The sequence below is a fragment of the Buceros rhinoceros genome, unplaced genomic scaffold, assembly GCF_000710305.1.
Source record: "Buceros rhinoceros silvestris isolate BGI_N320 unplaced genomic scaffold, ASM71030v1 scaffold15256, whole genome shotgun sequence".
NCBI lineage: Eukaryota > Metazoa > Chordata > Aves > Bucerotiformes > Bucerotidae > Buceros > Buceros rhinoceros.
This window is the reverse complement of record NW_010417118.1, coordinates 1,646-20,608: the sequence shown is the minus strand read 5'-3', so window position 1 is coordinate 20,608 and position 18,963 is coordinate 1,646. Positions and strand designations below refer to the sequence as shown.

At 44.5% G+C, this 18,963-nt stretch overlaps 1 protein-coding gene across 1 annotated transcript in view; it reads right to left on the bottom strand.

Moving 5' to 3' along the window:
* PHLPP2 (PH domain and leucine rich repeat protein phosphatase 2) overlaps positions 1–18,963 on the bottom strand; it is a gene marked incomplete at both ends in the record, with an annotated part of 25,802 nt that overhangs the window by 5,264 nt on the left and 1,575 nt on the right. The window contains 6 exons of the mRNA XM_010138083.1: positions 3–200; positions 852–998; positions 5,013–5,167; positions 6,379–6,504; positions 7,664–7,854; positions 11,660–11,793. Coding sequence (XP_010136385.1) covers positions 3–200; positions 852–998; positions 5,013–5,167; positions 6,379–6,504; positions 7,664–7,854; positions 11,660–11,793 — 951 coding nt within the window. The remainder of the gene's footprint in view (positions 1–2; positions 201–851; positions 999–5,012; positions 5,168–6,378; positions 6,505–7,663; positions 7,855–11,659; positions 11,794–18,963) is intronic.

Below are 18,963 nucleotides of genomic sequence, written 5' to 3'. Positions count from 1 at the left end.
GGTTCAGCACTGTGAGGTCCAGGGTCTCTAGCAAGTTCCCCGCCAGGGCTAGTTTGTCTAAGAGGACGAGTTTCTCACAAATTGCTGGCAATTCACAGAAGTTATTGAAGGAAAGCCCAAGACAGCTGAGCTGCTGCAGACTTCCCAGTTCTTCTGGTAAGGACGTGAGGCAATTCCCATCAAGCCAGAAGGTCTGGAGACTGCAGCACCAAAAAAAAAAAAAAAAAAAAAAAAAAAAAAAAAAAAAAAAAAAAAAAAAAAAAAAAAAAAAAAAAAAAAAAAAAAAAAAAAAAAAAAAAAGAAAACAATTCAGCAGAGTAGTGAACATTACATTTAGCATTTTCAGTGAATTTCCTCCTATAGCTAGCTGGTCACAGTCTGGCTATTTTTTTTTACAGGTACCTAACAGCTAATTTTATTCTTATACACACGAAGTTGCTGGAATACTTTTATTACGCCTATAATACTGACTGTTAAGTGTCTTCCTAGGCCACTCCAAAATAGACAAAAATCCATTAATCTCCTCCTCTATTAGAAAGCTGATTTAGACTAACGTATTTTACATAGCTAGTAGAATTGGCAGGAAGTCACAAACTAGGAGTTATATATACCAGTGACTTAAAATGGCCACTGTATAAACATACAGTGATATTTTAATTTTCAAGGAAAACAAACCTTACTGGACATCTTGGTTCCTGACCTTCTGCCAGAGTCAAAAACATCATTCAGTCTTCATGGGCAGAACAGGCTGCCCCAGTACTCGCACCTTCCAGAGCAGTACCTTTGTGTCAGCTGCGCTCAGCCAAAGCACCCGGGATGTTTATGACCACAGATAAAAAGAGTACACTCACTTCAGCAGTCTGCCAATCTGGCTTGGCAAGTCATGAAGTCCATTGCAGGAGATATTAAGCTCTGCCAGAGTAGAGATCTCACACAGTGATACAGGAAACTCTCCCAGTCTGTTATGAGACAGGTTCAGGTTCTTCAACTGAGAAAACCTATTGGCAAGAATAATAGTTAGTTCACAAACCTCCATGGTCTCAAAGCAAAACCATACAAAACCAGTCACAAAGAATTTTTAGATCTTTGCACACTGGCGATACAGTCAGCTAACTCATTATGGGAGTTTCTGCACAAATTTGGCTTTAAGTCACTGATATTTTGTATCTCAGTGGTAATGCTGAAAGTGCTCAAATACCATGGTTCTACCTCAGAAACTGACAACAATTTTCTACCCTGACTCCTGACAGGCTTCCTCCCAGCAACTGTTCCTAAGATTATGGAGACTAAAAACACTCAGTCAAAAAAAGTTACCTTTAAAGAATTATTTACAGTTAAGAGCTTGGGAAAACAGGAGCTGAGAACATTAACTGGAACTATTCTAAGAACAAAGCACACGAGGGGAATACCCTTTTCAAGCCAGGCACAACAGAAGCTTGGCAGAGCTTTTAAAGGGAAAACCAGGGAATGCTGAATTCATGCTGGGAAGCCCCAAGACCTGCACCCAGAGATCCATTAAAAAGAGTCCACGTCTTAAGTGTCACTTGCTTGGTAAAGTACAGCAGGTACAGCACACAAGTACTGACACAACACAGTCCTCGCAGTCACTACAGTCCCTCCCATGCTCAACAGATGGTTGCCTATTCCCATTCCTCCTATCACTGTGCTGAGTCCACATAGAGAGAAGAAATTGAGCGTGGGCTGCAGTACTATGCAGGAGGTTCTTCTCAAAGAATTCCTACCTCTTCTAGAGTAAACAAAAGCATTTTCCCCCAGGTAATAACCTCCTCATCCCTAAAAGTGGAACCCATCACAAATTAAGTCAATGGGGACACTGATATGGTACTTCTATGAGACAATCACAAATCTCTTGTGATGTACCAGAAAAGTACTCGCTGGAAACACAGAGATCACTCATCTGCTCTACCTACCACACTTTTTGCTAGGCAATGGCGAGTAGCTCTTATTTAGAAGCAAAAGTTTTAATGTAGGTAACAAAACCAAGGTTAATTAGTTTGAGAGAGAATATTATTTCTAGCTTGAGATGTCTTGAAGTATAAGACTCAAAGTTTTTGAAATATTTTCTTCTTTATAATGACTCTTTTTTTTCACATTCTGAATACCTGGAATGATCTGTGTGGGAACTACACATTGTATTTCTCCATTTTGCTTCATATTCTTGGAGGGGAAGGAAGCTGTTGTTGCTTTTTTTTTTTTTTTTTAAAGAAGGAGCATATCTGAAACTTGGACACAGGTTGTTTGCTTTGAGAAAGTCCCTGTCATATAAATAAGGGCATAGGGCTGCTGCAGCCACAGACAGACTCACTTGTGATGCAACTGAAAGCCAAAGAGAAAGATGATGTATTGGTAACAGCTTTCCTAAAGGGGGCATATTGTACGATGCGAAGATCTAACAGTGATACAAAAATCAGAAACCTGCACACTGAACTCCACAACAATAATGGAAAAGAAGAAAACAATGAGGATAAACCTACAGGTTTGAACTTTCTCATTAACTGGTTCAACTCTAAGAGATTCAGGAGAGATCACAGTTCTCAGGTTTTGTAATCGGAAGACACTTTAATGGAACTGCTTTCTCTGGAGTTCTACAATGGCTTTTTTATGGCACCTGTCCTCAACACCAAGCAGCTCTTTCTCTGCCATTAGTGGAGTACAGTGAGAAGCTGCCCCAAGAGGCATGGCGTTAAACACAATGGCATAATCCATTTTTAGAATTCATCCCCCTGCAACAATACCAAAGCAAACACAACAGGGGCACCGAAGTTTCCAAAAGCTGGAGGGAAACTGGTACATGACACACCTTGGTCTGAGACTCCTCAAGAAGACTGTCAAATTCACCGGGGAGGATAACTACTCAAAAGCCTTTTGAGCTTCCCTTCTGCTCCTTCTCCTTTGCACCAACACTCTCAAGCAGCAGGGATGTAGGAACCCAAACTCAACTCCCATTCAAGTTGTGTACATGAACCAAGTACTATAGGGAATAAGGATCCTGAAATCTTCATGGCTCCTCAAGTTTGGGTCTGTGCTCTCATAAGGCATATTAAGATCACGGAGGTAATCTCAATACGGTATTGGAAACACAGCAACAAATCCTCAAGCGATGACCATCCTCTGTTCAGCAGTCCAGACTGGTGCTGGCCTGAAGTATTCCCAGCTTAACACGACATCCTGCTCTGCTGCCAAAGCATCCCAGTACAACTCTGTATCAACTAGCTAGAACGGTGGTAACAGACATGCATATGGATACACAAGCGCACACGCAGACACTATCCACTGTGATGTTTTCCAGAAAAGGGAGATACTTAAAAGGCAGTACATTACATAAAAAATAAGCCAGGAGACTTAACAAACCAGGTGGGGTCATTTTAATTTCCTTCGCTTAACACTCCCCTTTTAATTTTTATAGTTACAGCTAATTAGACTCCTCAAGCTTCGAAGATTTCCTCAGAGTAAGAGATATGATCATGGCAAAAAATTCTGCTGTCAGGAACTGTCAATCCCTAGGCACTGCAAACACCTACTGCAAGCAAGCAAGTTTCTTCATTTGGGGCTGTGACCTGATAAACACCCTAGAAACCTCAGAAAGAATATCTTTTCAAAAGGCAACGAGCGGCCTTATGTGTGCTACCTAACGCTACCTGTTTATTCAAGATTGTGAGAAGTGAGGGCTTCTTATATGGCTTTTGTTTGAGGATTTCAGCTTCATCAGACATAGTCACTGCCAGGAAGAGTCGAGTTTCTGACATGTCAGATCTCTTGCTGACTACATGCAAGGTCAAAAGAAATGTCAAGCCCCTTTGCTGATCCTGTGAACCAAGGATACCGCATTTTAGAAAACAAGTTCTGATATGGTTTTCAACATCATACACTGTATTTCATGACAGAGCAGAAAGCAAAATCTTGAATTATTTTAAGCAGCTTTTCCAATAACAATCTATTACAATTCAGCAGTCAGAAAACATTTAAACAAGTTTGGAATTAAAATAAAACCAGACTAGACTCTGGCTCTCAATGAAGCTGTAAGGAATTCCCACAGGTAAGCAATTTTTTTCGCTGTATACCCTCGTGGATACCTAGGTATCCCATTACGCTGTAGGGAGAAAAGTGAAAAAACTTGGTAATAGTCCCCTAGAGATAAACAAAACCATAACACAACAACAGCAACAAAACCCAAACCAAACACCTGCAGTTTTGCAAGGTTTCTCCAAACACATTTTTAAGGCACAACGTGTTCCAAACAGAGCCATTTGGCAATACAGGCTTCCTAACAGCTTTGGGAAGTCACAGAGCAACTCCGTGAATTCTTTTTAGCGTGGCTAGTGTAGATATCAACAGACTAAACTTCCTCTAGATTTTTATGGTTTTCAGGAATTGATTTAATGATATTTAATGTAATAATATTTAGTTAAGACTCCTTCACTTACCCAAGATGATTACATCATGCTTCCATACCATCACACAACTGTTATGTCTGAAAGGCAGATCACTAAAAGCTCCCAAAGCAAAGCGGGAGTCTCATGGGCCCGCTGCCAATCCCAAAGACACACTAACATTAAGAACTTACCAAAACAGGCTGTTTCAGATCTGCACTTCTTCCTACAAACACTTACCCACAACAACAGCACTGTGCTTTCCCTCACCTTCTGTTTTACACCCCAGAATGTTCTCTGTTTAACAAGCAACCTTATATCGCTATTGTGTCTTGCTGGTACAAATGGCAGATTGCTCCACCTATCAAGATCAAACTCATCTCAGATCAAACTTAGCACAAAGAATCTGTGGAAGGGAGTTCATAAATACCACAAATTGTTGGAAGCTTATGCCTGCCTGCGCTGTTCAGTTCTGCTTCCTAGCCCCTCATTTGTTAGAGCTTCCTGAAGGTCAACCATTTTACCATCCCCATGAGAATAGGCAATACAGCACCCCTCCTCTCCACCCCTGGATGCACGTCAAGAATGCCAAATGTAGATGAAAAATAGTTCTTTGCAGACCTGCAAAGAGAGTCAAGACTCCCTGCTCCGCTTGATCTCATAAAATTGTGCCGTAGGTTGAGGTAGATGATGTCTTGACTGTAGAAGAGGTACTCGGGTACTTCCTCAAGGCTGTAGCATGAAAGATCAACCATGCCAAGTCTCATAGACACAACCTGAAAAGAAGGAGGAAGAGCTGCAGCTGCACAACAATTTTTCTCTGGAAGTCTAACAACAGAAGGCCAAAGCATGCAAGTAGTAAACAATCTGCAAGAACAGGAAAGAATCCCCTTGTAACCACCAGGTAGAGTCCATGCAGGGAACTGAGTCCTCGAGGTACGAGTTTAAGCCTGTTGCTGCTACTGTTCCTGCAAGCCCCCCAACAAGGATGTTTATCTGGATAGCCACTAGGACACACAGAAAGACCTGCTCTGTATGTGCAACAGGTGCTGCCTAAAACCTAGACCATAAGAGAGCCAACCTAATGGAGAAAACCATGTCTCTAGCTGAGGAAACTCTGCTGACACAGCACAATCTCGAGTGCCTTCCAAAGATGCAAGCAGCAGCAGGAAGCAGTTGACTTTCCAGTTCAGTCCTTTAAGGTTTACAGAACCTCTGCTTGGCCTGGCTACTTCTTCCAACTTTCTTTTGTAAGCTTGTTCAGGGTATAATACCAGAAACATAACCTGTTATGATGAAAAGGCTTCATAAATTATGGGTTTGCAACATTTCATAAAGCCTTTGCAAACATCTTACCTCCTTTCACTAAGGAGGCTTTGTTTCAAGGTCTTTGGTGCTTCATTGAGATTTATCCTGCTTTATCCTGAACTCATTTCATGTTTCACAATATTGTAAGTATATACATGAGGTCAAAGGGTGGCTCAGCATTAAGCTATTGCCACCCAATTGTACTTTAATGGGGAATAAGGGTGTAGCTCTGAACATCTGCACTCCCCTTGCTGACCTATGATCTCTGTGTTAACTCAAACTTACCAGGGTAGCCCCATGCCAGTCCCAGGAACAGTTCAAGGCAGAATTCAAGTACAGCAACAGGTGCAATTCACAGGTTTCTATGACTGTAAAGCCAGCCAGTCCGTGGGGTTTGCCCTTGCCACCTGTGAGTAGCTACTCTCAGTAGGTGCAGTGGGGGTGAAAAAAAAAACCTGCAGAACTACTCCTTAACAGCGTTGCCCAGGCAGAGAGAAGAGAAGGCCAAAAGGAAACCTACGTAGCCCTGAGCACGTAAGCAATGAAGAAAGCTGGAAAGTGCCCTGGGTGCTTTCTCCATCATCGCAGCTTCATCTCTGCCTGTGTACCAAGCCTGCATCAGAAACCCTTCTTACCCTTGCAACCACCACCCGAGGCACGCAAGCCCGCAGGGCCTCACCGTGGATGCCTGCCGGTGCCACCGCTGGCACTCTGCCAGCGTTTCAAAGGAAACATGGTACGTCTGAGCTTGTGTTCCAGCAGATGTGAAAGCCAGCGTGTACTGCCGCCGTTTCATCTCCTCCACCTGCAAAGGGAGAATTGAAACCAAAACAGTCTGCCTGAATGCCAGCAATTGTAACGGATCTGAAGTCTAGTGTGAGGTATGACCCACCACCAGTAACTTTGCATTTTGCTGCAAACACAGTTGTAAAGCTATTGGAGAGAAACAGAAGAAAATCCTTCTTGACACCTTTCTGCTGAAGTAGATCCAAGAGGTAATCATAATCTCCAGAATGCCCATTCACAACATAAGCAGAACCAGTTCTCTTCACTCTGTTAGCCTTAAGACTCTACCTAAGAAAGGTGAGTACAAAGGGGTGCTACAACTCTCTGCAACATTAATGCAGTAATTTGTAATAAAAGCTACATTAACCTCTTGCGTATAATACCCTTCATCATGATCCCTTCTTCCTCTCTAAGCCACAGGAAGCTAGGTCCTGCGTCTGGGATGGGCAATCCCAATATCAAAACAGGCTGCGGGTGATGTGACTGCGAGCAGCCCTGCGGAGAAGGACTCGGGGGTGCTGGTGGGTGAAAAGCTGGACATGAGACAGCAATGTGGCTTACAGCCCAGAAGCCACCCAGCCATCATCCCCAGCAGCGTGGGCAGCAGGTCAAGGGAGGGGATCCTGCCCCTCTGCTGTGCTCTGGGGAGACACCCCCTGCAGGGCTCTGGGCTCCTCAGCCCAGCAAAGACATGGGGCTGCTGAAGCAGGGCCAGAGGAGGCCACAGCAATGACCCAAGGGCTGGAACCCCTCTGCTAGAAGGACAGGGGAGAGAGTTGGGGGTGTTCAGCCTGGAGCAGGAAGTCTCCAGGGAGACCTGTCAGTACTGAAAAGGGGCCTGTCAGAAAGATGGGGACGGATTTTTTAACAGGGCCTGTTGTTACAGGAGAAGGGGTGATGGGTTCAAACTAAAACAGGGAGATTCAGACTAGAGAGAAGGAAGAAGTTTTTTTACACTGTGGGTGGTAAGACACCAGCCCAAGTTGCCCACAGAGGTGGTAGATGCCCCATCCCTGGAAACATTCCAGGTCAGGCTGCACCTTGGGACTCTGGGCAACCTGCTTTGGTTGCAGATGTCCCTGCTCACTGCAGAGGGGTTGGACTGGGTGAGCTCTGAAGGTCCCTTCAATCCAAACCATCCTGTGATTCTATGAGAAGCTAACCAAAAGAAGCCTTACCTTCCCTCCAACGAGAGGCAGGATGTGCATCTTCCCTGTGTGGCTGTCTTTCACAGAGGACACAATGAGGCACGTACCACAGAGAATTACCAAGCGCTCTGCCCACTTGTGCAACTGGGTCTTTCCTTTCCGTACGCTATAGACTCCGGAGAGCAGGATGCGATCTAGCTGTTCCACTTGACATGGCTTTTCTGAAGAAAAAGGGGACATAAGCATTTACTTCCCGTTTGCTCTTCATTCTCAGCTGTGAGTAGAAATACCAACACAGCTGTAACATGCAACATCAGTTATTGTAAAGAACAAGGAGAGACAAAACAAGTTGCGCTTACAAAAAAAAAATCTCACGCAGAGGACGAGCAACCTCCTCAGTCAGTGCAGTAATGTCTGATGAACAACCACGGCATGCCTTTCAGCACGACGTTGTAACGGTCACCATGTAGTGTGTTTCTAGCCTAGAGGTAATTACAGACCTTAGCAAACTTACTTGCCAAACGTCCTTCACTCAGATGCAATGGAAAAACAATTTCAAACTCTTGTTCAGTCAGCTACAGTCACAGAAACCATCAAATAAGTGGCTTCTACTGGGCTTTAAAGGAAGGCCTGGAAAATCAGCTACAGAATAAAGTTGTTTCCCTGAAGATGACTGAAGTGAAAGGACTCCAGCAGAGACTGTTACAGCTGTGTGGTGTGCACTGCTAGCTACGACTCTAACAAGAACTCCGCTCCAGCCTTCTAACCCACATACACTTACTTTTAGATCCTCCTATCGCCTTGCCCCTTTTACTTTTTTTTTTTCCAATATAATGACAAATCTCCCAGATGCTTTTCAAGATTCTGTCCACTGTTGATACGATCTTACTGACTATGAAAATTTTACAAATTGTCACTTAACTGAATACTTCAAAGAGCAGGATTAAGCCTGACTTGATGGATCTATGCATTCCCAGTGTTAAGAATCCCCCGATTTCACGTTTATCTTTCATTTTATCCTAAATAATCCCTAAGACAGATCCTGGCAGTGGGTCCTTTGTTTTACTTAGAAAAGGATTTTTTTTTGGTTTTTTGAAATTGCTGCTGACATGCTGCTTCTGTCTTGAACTGTCCTGCAAGTGCCCCGATACCCATAACCAACACGAACCTGCCGATATTTACGCTCCTCCCTGCCCTGAACTCAGACAGAGGAACTGAGTGGCTAACATATATGCCAGACCATGACAAAAACTCTAATTGGATCTACTAGAAAAAATATTCCACTATTGGTTATGCATGCTGCACTTCCAGACACAAACCATACTCCAAACTTTTCTTAGGACCAAAACGTTAACCACCAACTAGAGTTGTTAAAACCGTTTCTCAGTTAGAAAGCAGGATCATCAGCTTGCCAAATCTGAAGCACCGTCTTGCTATCTTTACGAGGCTGAATTTAGCAGACATATGATGTGTTTATTTACAACAGCAGCTTTGTTTCAGGGACGTGAAGTTTGGCATAAGATGACCTTCAACGGTAAGAAACTCTAATCATCCACAGAAAAAAATGGTTGGACTTCACCAAGCTGAAGGACCAGCCCCAGCTTTGCAAATCATCAACAGACAGAGCTAGCACCTCTAACGGCACCTCATGAATTACACAAGTCCAGCTACCGCAGTACAAGGAATCAAGACAATTTGCCACCAGGGAAAGCGTGTGACCCTCCACAATTCAGGCCTGTCACACCTTGCATAGATGAACAGTTTGACAGCTCTGGAGCTTCTTCATTTGATCTGCTGAAGCATGTAAAGACTCTGTAACATTGGTCTCTGAACTTGCCCTATCCAGCCTGGGCCACTAATCTCCACTCTCCAAGAATCTTCCACTGAGAGGAAGCCCTCCTCCCATTCTGCCAGCCAATTTAATACATCTCCTTCCCTCATGAAACTCTTGAGCTCCTACAAGTATCTCAACAGCCAGGCTTCAGGAAGCATGCTTCCTTCTCTCTGCTGTTCAGAGTGAGGTATCTACTAGTCCACTTGTAGTCCCATCATCTCAACTGGGTGTACGTGCTCACCATGCACCAGCGTAGGAAACAAACTCAATTTATCACATAAGAAAGGCAGACAGAAATGTGGGAAGAGAGCAGAGAAATCCAAGAGACATCTCCAACGAGTAAAAGAAATACGATGGCTGCTGTCAGCACTCCAGCAGGTCTGGAGGAGGCCACGGAAATGGCTGGGTGGCTGGAACCCCTCTGCTGTGAGGACAGGCTGGGAGTGTTGGGGTTGCTCAGCCTGGAGAAGAGAAGGCTCCAGGAAGACCTTCTTGCAGCCTTTCAGTACTTAAAGTGGGCTTATAGGAAAGGCACAGAGAGACTTTTTACCAAGGCCTGTAGTGGCAAGACGAGGGACAACTGTTTTAAACTGAAAGAGGGCAGATTTAGATTAGACATGAGGAAGAAACGATTTATGATGAGGGTAGCGGCACACTGGAAGAGGCTGCCCAGAGAACTTGTGGATGTCCCACCCCTGGAAGGGTACAAAGCCAGGCTGGACGGGGCTTTGAGCAACCTGATCTAATGAAAGACGGCTCTGCCCAAGGCAGGGGGGCTGGACTAAGATGATCATTAAAGGTCCCTTCCAACCCAAACCATTCTGGGATTCTATGATTCTAAGTACTGTTTCTCTGACTAACATGCATTAATTTGTTCCTTATGTTCTCGGCTGCAGGCTTTGCAAAATTACCACACAATCCACCAGAGCATTCCCTCTAATTCCTCCCCTAGGTTTAAGAACCACTTTGTCAGCATTTGGTTTTACTTTCCTGTAACACGTCTCCTGAAACTCTTCAATCCTTACACTTCTTCCTTCACAGCCTCTTTCTAAGCAGGACTACCCTCCCATGCTGACAAACTACTCAATTCCATTTTCTACCTACTTGCTTCCAGGAAGCTGAGTCACTGTTCCTGAATCTTCAGCAGTTCCTGCTTGACATACCCCAACTGAATTGCTCATTTTTAAGGTCAGACGTTCTCTACAGCCTTATGCTTGATGCCTCTCCTCCTTCCAGCTGAAGTAACTTCTGACTCCCTACTCCTTGCCCTATAAATCCAGACGGTATGCGTGTCACGCTTCTTTCCATCTCCATTAGACCTCTACACACTGTCCTGCCTGTTCGGCACAGAGCTCCCAGACAGAAGGGGTTTGTCTCAGGTAAAGGGGTGGGCAAGCTGACTTATGATTCCATTTTTTGGCACTGAACAAACAAATGATGGCTAGCAGCTTAGACATCTCCATCCAGCTCCACTACACAGGAACAATTTTCCATTAGAAACACCAATATTTTTTCTGAAATGCAAAAAATACGCAGGTGAAATATTTAAAAGCAATGAAATAGTCATTATCAGCTTGCCTCCCCCTTATTTCTTTTCTATTTCCTCTTCGCCTCAGCAAATTCCTTTTCTGACTCCTAGCACTGTATGCCATCGGGCCTCTGACTGCCCCCGACGCTCACTGCTCCTTACGCACGTGGTACCCTGCCCAAACCGACTCAACGGGCCACTCGGAAGTCTCACCAGTTTCTAGCGGCAGCCTGCATTGTCATTAACCAGCTGGCACTTCGCTCGCCATTTACAGGTTGTGGACCTTCCTTGCCCGTATCCACACACCTTTTGGGAATACAATCTTCAGGCATCTCTGGACAGAACTGCAGTATGTTTCTGATCCCATTAGGAGGTCTAAGGCTTTTGTTAAAACACTGGAAACTAAAGATAACAGAGCAATCTTGTGTCTTCCTGTGGAGCTGTCTTTACTCAAGCCATAGATAGGATTGAGAGAACTACAGAACTGTGGGTTTTTCCATTAGTCTTGAAAACTCATTACTTTAAGGAACGCTTACTGGTACTTTGGGTGTTTGATGTAGCCATCAATAAACCCATTAGGTCAATGACCTGGGTTTCAGCTGAGCTCCCCCTCACAGTTAAAGCTACAGGAACAGCGACAGTGCGCACACACACAATTTCTTACCACTGTAAAAGCGAATCATACAGCTGAGATCAGAGTTTGCTGCCTCTTCCTGCATTCTGACAGGGTCATCAAAACCCAACCCAGCCAAGTAGTCATACACAATCTGAAGGGGCTTTTCTGTGGGCTCCAGCCTCCTGTCAAAACATACAAGAAAGTAGTTTGAGAACATAAAAAGAAAAGATTAAACAGGTCTCACCGCAGCTAAAGTGTAAGGAACACGGACACTGGTTGTTCTGCTCCTCAGAAAAGGTCTGGCAAGCACGTGTCCTTGGCGGGTCTGTGATCCTGCTCGTCCAGTAGCGCTTAAGAACTGTAGCACTTGAAGGGAACCGTAGCACTACAGAAGGGAAACAGAGTGGAAAAGCAACAGGCATAAGCCATACAAACGACGGTGATCTTTTCCATTCCTCGTCTTATGGAGCACCAGGAGGAAACAATGACAAGAAACGAAACCAGAAATACCGCATAAAAAGAAGACAGCAAATAATAAACAAGCCCCTACGTGTAATGACTGAAAGATAGAAATCTACCTAAATTTACCTTCCAAATGCAGCTGGGAGCAAAGCACATGAGACTCCTCCTGAAGAATGACTTCTAAAAAGAGCAGAAGTAGCTCTCCCAGTTAGCTCTCCTCAGTGCAAGATTCTCATGCTTTGGCAAAGTAACTCAAACGGTACATTTAAAGAAAAGACTTTTTCAGAACTACAAGAGATCACAGGATGGATTCAGGGGCTAACTGGAATAAACGGCAATAAGAGAAAGTTCTCCTGATATATCAGGTTTAATATAAGAGAGAAGATATTTCCTGATCCTCTCATCTTACTTCTTCCAGAGATGCTGAACTGTTATTTTCTGCAATAAAAATAACAGAGTTTTTTCCTCAATTAAAAGCTTTTCTTCAGGGAAAAATATCTCAGTTTAAAAGACGAAGCACTGAAAATGTAAGATGGGAGTTACAATAAATTGCTCCAGTGGTCCACCATTAAGAATCCTCATTTTTAATCCAGATTACGGTCACAGAACCTTGACTAGTCACCTATTCTTTACACAGGTGTTCACACATCTTGACAATGGCCATGTCAATCTTACTTTTCAAGACGAGGCTCAACGTGCTTTTAGAATTTTCTTGCAGTAGGGTGGGTCTACTTTGATCCAAAATACTTTTTACTACTGATTTTTTTCTTTAGTTTATCAATATTCTGGAAAGCGCCAGCACCGTGACTCTTTGCCATGTCCACCGACCACACAGAACTGTACAGAGACTTCTTAGTTCTACTCTGCTGTGCTTCCATCCCCAGAGCAAACCTGCTCCCAACTGTCTGTCACATTCACTCATACCCCTTCAATCCACTCGTCCCCCTGAACAGCATTTTTTTCCAAGTTACAGCCTTCTTCCTCTCCAGCATTCAGCATACCTGGCTTTTACGTATACCCAGCAATACTGGGCAGCAGCATTTTCCAGAGAGTACCGTATGCTAAACCATCCAGAGGAACCTGCTGCACGGACCTCCCAGCACTCATCACCCCCACAGCTACGCTTTCCTGAGCTGCTACCTGCCTTTCTGCCGCAGGTTATTAATGGAGCAAGGGACACATGCGTTTGGACATGCACTAACCCCGCTTCCAAAACCATGCTTGCCCGGACGTCTCCAGTTTGTGAGGTATCAGCCAATGAGTTTTATCGGTGCATTCCTTTTGCACCAACGACATCAGAACACAGAATCACAGAACAGGTTGGGCTGGAAGGGACCTTTTAAGGTCATCTAGTCCAAGCCCCCTGCAGTGAGCAGCGACATCTTCAACTAGAGCAGGTTGCTCAGAGCCCTGTCCAACACCACACACTGCACAAATGACTAACGCATTTGGTGACCCAGCTTGAGATTTCAAAGCATCAAGATCAAGTTTGTTTGGTAAGACCTGTTTTCTAGTAAACTTTGTTGACCTCCGTACATCATTTATATTGCATGTCTTAACGTGAAATATTTTATTATTTTTGGTATGTACCAAACCTTCCCACTTCTTCTCAAGTGAAGAACAAAAATATGTCTGACTCTTCTTAATGATTATACTGTAGTATTTCCGCTATTACTGACAGCTTTACCAATGCCATCTCGTAATTAAGGCAGGACTGATTTCCTCCAAGACACACCATCTACAAGTATCTAGTCATCCAGACTGCCCTTGTAGTCAACAGGACACACCTCAAGAAATAAAATGACCTCAGGTATTTCAAGCACCTACGTTGCAGCTCTTTCTCTTTACATGCAGGACCTCTGGATCAGAAAGTTTTACTCTCAAAGCTATGATCCAAACCAGCGAAAGGACAATGTAGCTGATATGCAGCTGATCCAGAAAACCACTTCGTTCTGCTCAGTGTTTGCTAAGCCTGATGGGGCAACTTCGCTCCCTCCCTTTTGTTTTACAAACAAATACACCATCTTACAGCCAGAAGGCTGTGTATGAAATAACCCCCTTCCTCTCACTTCAGAAACTGTATCTTGGAGCCTCTGCTGACTAAAATGACTCCAGGCTGTGCAAACTCACGTGAGTGACAAAGACACAGCGTGTGCCGTGTTCCCAGTTTTTTGTAGTATCTTTCTTGAAGAAATTTGTGAGAGCCACATTCACCTAAGCTATCCAAAACAAACGGAATGAACGCTCGGAACCCATGGGAATTTAAGGCATGTAAGGTCAAACGACTGAGCTCAGGCGATGACTGCTGTTCAACCTGCCAGTGACTCAGTGCAGATATTTGCACCCCCTGTTACGCTGAATAGCAAGTGAGTTTAATCTCCACAGCAGGTACAGCATTAAATCATCCAAAATAAGTAATGCAAGTATTTATGATTTTAAATACGCACGTTTTCCAAAGTCAGCCCATCCATTAGTGTTAGTAAAATGAAAATCAGATTTCTGTTTTTTTTTTCTAGAGAAAAAAAAGAAATACTCTTTTTTTAATCACCGCTAGTGTGTTTGGAAGAAGCCTCTGGAGCAATCACCTAGTCCAACCCTCCACTCAAGCAGAGTCACCTATGGCTGGTTCTCCAGGACCTTTTCCAGTTGGATTTTTCAGTATCTTCAAGGATGGAGACTCCACAACCCCCCGTGCAACTGTGCCACTGCTCTGAAAACCACACAGTGAAAAATGTTTCCTGATGTTCAGAGGAAACTTCCTGTGGTTCCATCTGTGCCCATCGCCTCTTGTCCTGTCAGTGGGCACCACTGAAAACAGTCTGGCTCCACCACCTTCATCTTTTTCCATCAGATACTTATGCACACTGATGAGATTCCTTTAAGCCTTCTCCAGTCTGAACAGTCCCAGCTCTCTCAGCTGAAAGATGCTCCCATCCCTTTATCCTGGTGGTTCTGTTCAGACTCATTACAGTGAGTCTTTGTCTCTCTTGCACTGGATAGAGCACTCCAGCTATGGCCTCCCAGTGCCAGCAGAGGGGAAGGATCCCCTCCCTGGGCCTGCTGGCAACACGCCGAATGCCCAGATTGTTGCTGGCCGCCTTTATCACAAGGGCACATCACTACCTGACGGCTGCCTGTTGCTCACCAGGATGCCCCAGTCCTCCTCCACAAAGCTGCTTTCCTGCTACTGAGCCCCCAGTGTGATCTAATGCCTGGAGTTGTTCCTCCCCAGGTGCAAGACCTGGATTTTCACTTTGCTGAACTCCAGAAGGCTCCTGTCTGCCTGTCCAGGTTTAGTTGTTTGGCTTTAATTGTATTGAATTTTAATCTCAAGACCACATGAAACCTGGTACCATTTCATGTGTCTTAGAAGCAGAATCCAGGTTTGACTCAGTATCACAAAGGGTGTAACTCCTCTGTAATCGGGATGACTTCACTCGTGATGCTGCCATCAATTTTGTAACTTCAATGAGAAGTCCTCCGAAATAATTTGGAGAGCCTATAAGCAAGGACCAGACTCCATGCTTTCCAAAATAACATGGAAAATAGCTTCCCAAACAAACAAAACCACCCCAAAAGGAAAACAGCAGTTGAGAATGGAAATTCAAACAGCGCCGATCATCCACACCACCACCAATCACTCTGACAACAGCTCATCTTCTCCTAGAAAAAGATCCTAGTCCAGCTAAGATAGAGATCTTTGTACAATCAGCATAAAAAGCTGATTTATGAAACAATCCTCCTTTCCCTGCTTTGTGAGATGGACACGTGTCAACAGATCGGTTCAAAAGTGTGTACTGCCATCAAAGCTTCTCTCTTGGCAGAGATTTCTTCAGTTCCAATGCAGGCTCTCAGAGCCTGCTACGAGCCTGTCGAGACCTAGAAGCTTAGAGCCAAACACTTCTACAAATACGTAACTGAGGTTTACGTTATCACTTGATGGGTTTTTTTGCCACAGAAACGGGTGGCAGCGGACATGACAGCAGACTTTCAAAAGAGCTTTCTGAGGTAATCCTGGAAATGACAGACCTGGAAATGTATCAGACAGGGTATTAGAAACTGGAATAATTAACCGATTGCCCCAAACAAATGCCGACTTCAAATGCAGAAAACCCTGATGAATTCTATACCCTTCAGGATGGAATCCAGGAATGTGAGAGGTTTGACTGCATCTCCCTGACTAGCTCTGGATTCCAATTCTTCTGCTATTAAAGCCTTATGCTTGCCAGAAAACAGCTTTTCCAACGTGTGACCCATGGCTCAGGAACCATAAATGCTTGAGTGTTGCTCACAAAATCAACATTTCAAGCAGTCTGCATCCAGATTTCCTAGGGAAAAAACCCACAACGCTCAAACATTACAGTTTGGTTGCTGAATGGACTGAGGCCTTTGCGAGTACACACTGAACAACAAACCTGGTCATCAGAATTCAGGAAGAACCTTAGTTTAGTAAAGGGAGAAGTGCTTTTTATACAACACAAATTAAAGCAGTTCTCCAGGTTGCTCAATTCTCTCTGAGGTACGGTACTGCAGCTTACCCTCCTGAAAAAGCTGGATACGCTATCCCACCACACTTGACCCTTCTGGAGATGAGATCTTTTTTCATTATTTTTATTCTTCTCATCTTTCACTTCAGCGAGAAACGAAGGATTTCAAAATGCTAACTTGAAAAACTCCTGATTTTCTCTCTTGTCCACATAAACCAAACCGATATACTTCTCAAAGATACCAAACACAATGCCCTCAGTTTTGTTTCTTTTCTAAAAAAGCCATGTACAAAAAGAACATTATTCAAGCTTAATCCCCTAACAAATTAATCTCTCTTGCCATAGCACCATTCCTATCTGAAAACCAATCAAAAGAATAGTCTGCACTATTGCACCATCTAAGTTTGCTTGCCACTGGCTGTAAGACAAAAACCCTGCCAAAAGGTTAAGTCTTGTGAATTCTTTGTCTGCAGAACTCCACAAGTTAGTTGTTCAAAGTTCACTGCCTGGCAAAAGAGTTCGAATTCACAGAAAAATCCACACCTCCGAAGTCATGCGAACGCAGGACGCAACCACTGGCCGCTCCGCAGATGGAGTACGGCTTGGTGTCACACATTTCAAGCGTGAAGATCCGGTGGGAAGGGCGTTTGACTCCCATCCCGCGGCCGAGCTCCTCTCCCGGCAGCAGCTGGGTCTGCGACCCAGCAAACAGCAGCGCAGAGTCCAGGCGTTTAGCTTGTGACACTCACAGGCCTGGCACAGAGCTTTGTAAATTAAGCGATGAACAAACCAGCTCGTTACCTACGGGCCACGTTCAAACCAGGAAAAAGCAATTCTCTGAATGCCTTTGGAGACATTCAGGAGACCCGACTGAATGATCACTGGTCCGAGGTCTTGCAAAAGCTGCGTGACTCACTAACGAAACCCAGGACAGGCCAGGAAAGGAAAAACCAGAACTGGTATCTGGAATGGCAGTTTCTATGTGAAATGTCTTTTCTAACATGATCAAGGCTGACAGGTTCCAGAGGCAAGAGTTAAAGCTTGAGGCAGAACAGCACGCCTTCCCTCTGAGAGAAAGCAAGTGGTGCAAAACCCAAGTTGGCATGGGATCACATTAGAAATGCAAAAATTCACCTTGTCCCCAGAGCGACAGGCACGGAATGGCAGCATGCGTGGAGAACAGCCCGGCTGAGACAGCAGCTGCTGTGTGACACAGCCCGTCATACCCTCACCAGTGTCGCCTACCAGGTACTGGGCGCTTCCACTAGTCAGAGGAGCAGCTCTGCTAACCGAACATGCAGAGGGTAAGGAGACAGAAGAGCCAACACAGACCAGCACAGTTCCACAACTCCTCCTGCAGCTGCAGCTCCTCTTCGTAAGAAACAGCCCAGTTTTCAGATCTGCGCAGTCTGAAGTTTTGGTGTGAGGGGTGTCCAGAACAAAGAAGGTACCCGTGCTGTTTTTGTTTGGTCTTCCCCTCAGGGAAACTGTGCAGGAAGGCACAATTTCTGAACACAACAGGATGCTCACATCAGGAAAGATCCTAGCTAGGAGAATTCTTAACGATCCTGGAGGTGCCCTGTGGAGAGGAAAACTTCTTACAGACACTAACTCCTCTGCACACAGACTTGGAAAGTAAACGCAGAATGATCACAAAGACACCACCAAAGAGTCAAAGCAAACACACAAAACAGGTTTCTGTTGTTCCATTTGCTGTCCAGCTTTAAGTCTTCCGAGTCAGGTGCCAAATCAATCTTTGCCATTCTCAGCTTCTGAAAGAACCACCTACCGATACTGAAAAGGTGAAGAACCCAGGAGTTGTTTGGGAGACAAACGTTCCTATGGTAAAATGCAATTGGATGCTCAACAGAGTGATTTGTATTTCTGAACACTTCATTAAAGCAATCAGCAAACTTGCTTCACGGAAGGAATTATCTCAAAGGGCATGGGGCTATCCTGAGCCTTCTGTCATCTTCCTGTGGACATGCAGGCAGGTACCACCCAGGCGTGCTTCCTGCTCCTGACATGGGTGTTACTGAGGCAACACTGGCAATTCCCGTTTCTCTGCTGAGAACACCCCAGCGGGAAGTAATCCAGGGACCTCTTCTGTGGCAAATATGTTCTGAGAATTACAAGGCACGGACACTCAAGAACTCTTTATGGAATTTAAGACAAAGCTTGACAAAGTGCTAGACGCACCAAGAGGTGACAAGAGTGAGGAGTAAACAAATACAACTTGGTACTTGCTCCCAAAACACCAGTAGCAGGACCAGTTTGCTAATCCAGTGCAAAGCCTGCCACAAAGCAAAGACAGGCACAGCTGCCCAGCACGAGAAGAGAGATAGACATTGAAAAGAATTCAAACACAGAACCCATCTCAAAAGCTAAAAAAAAAAAAAAAAA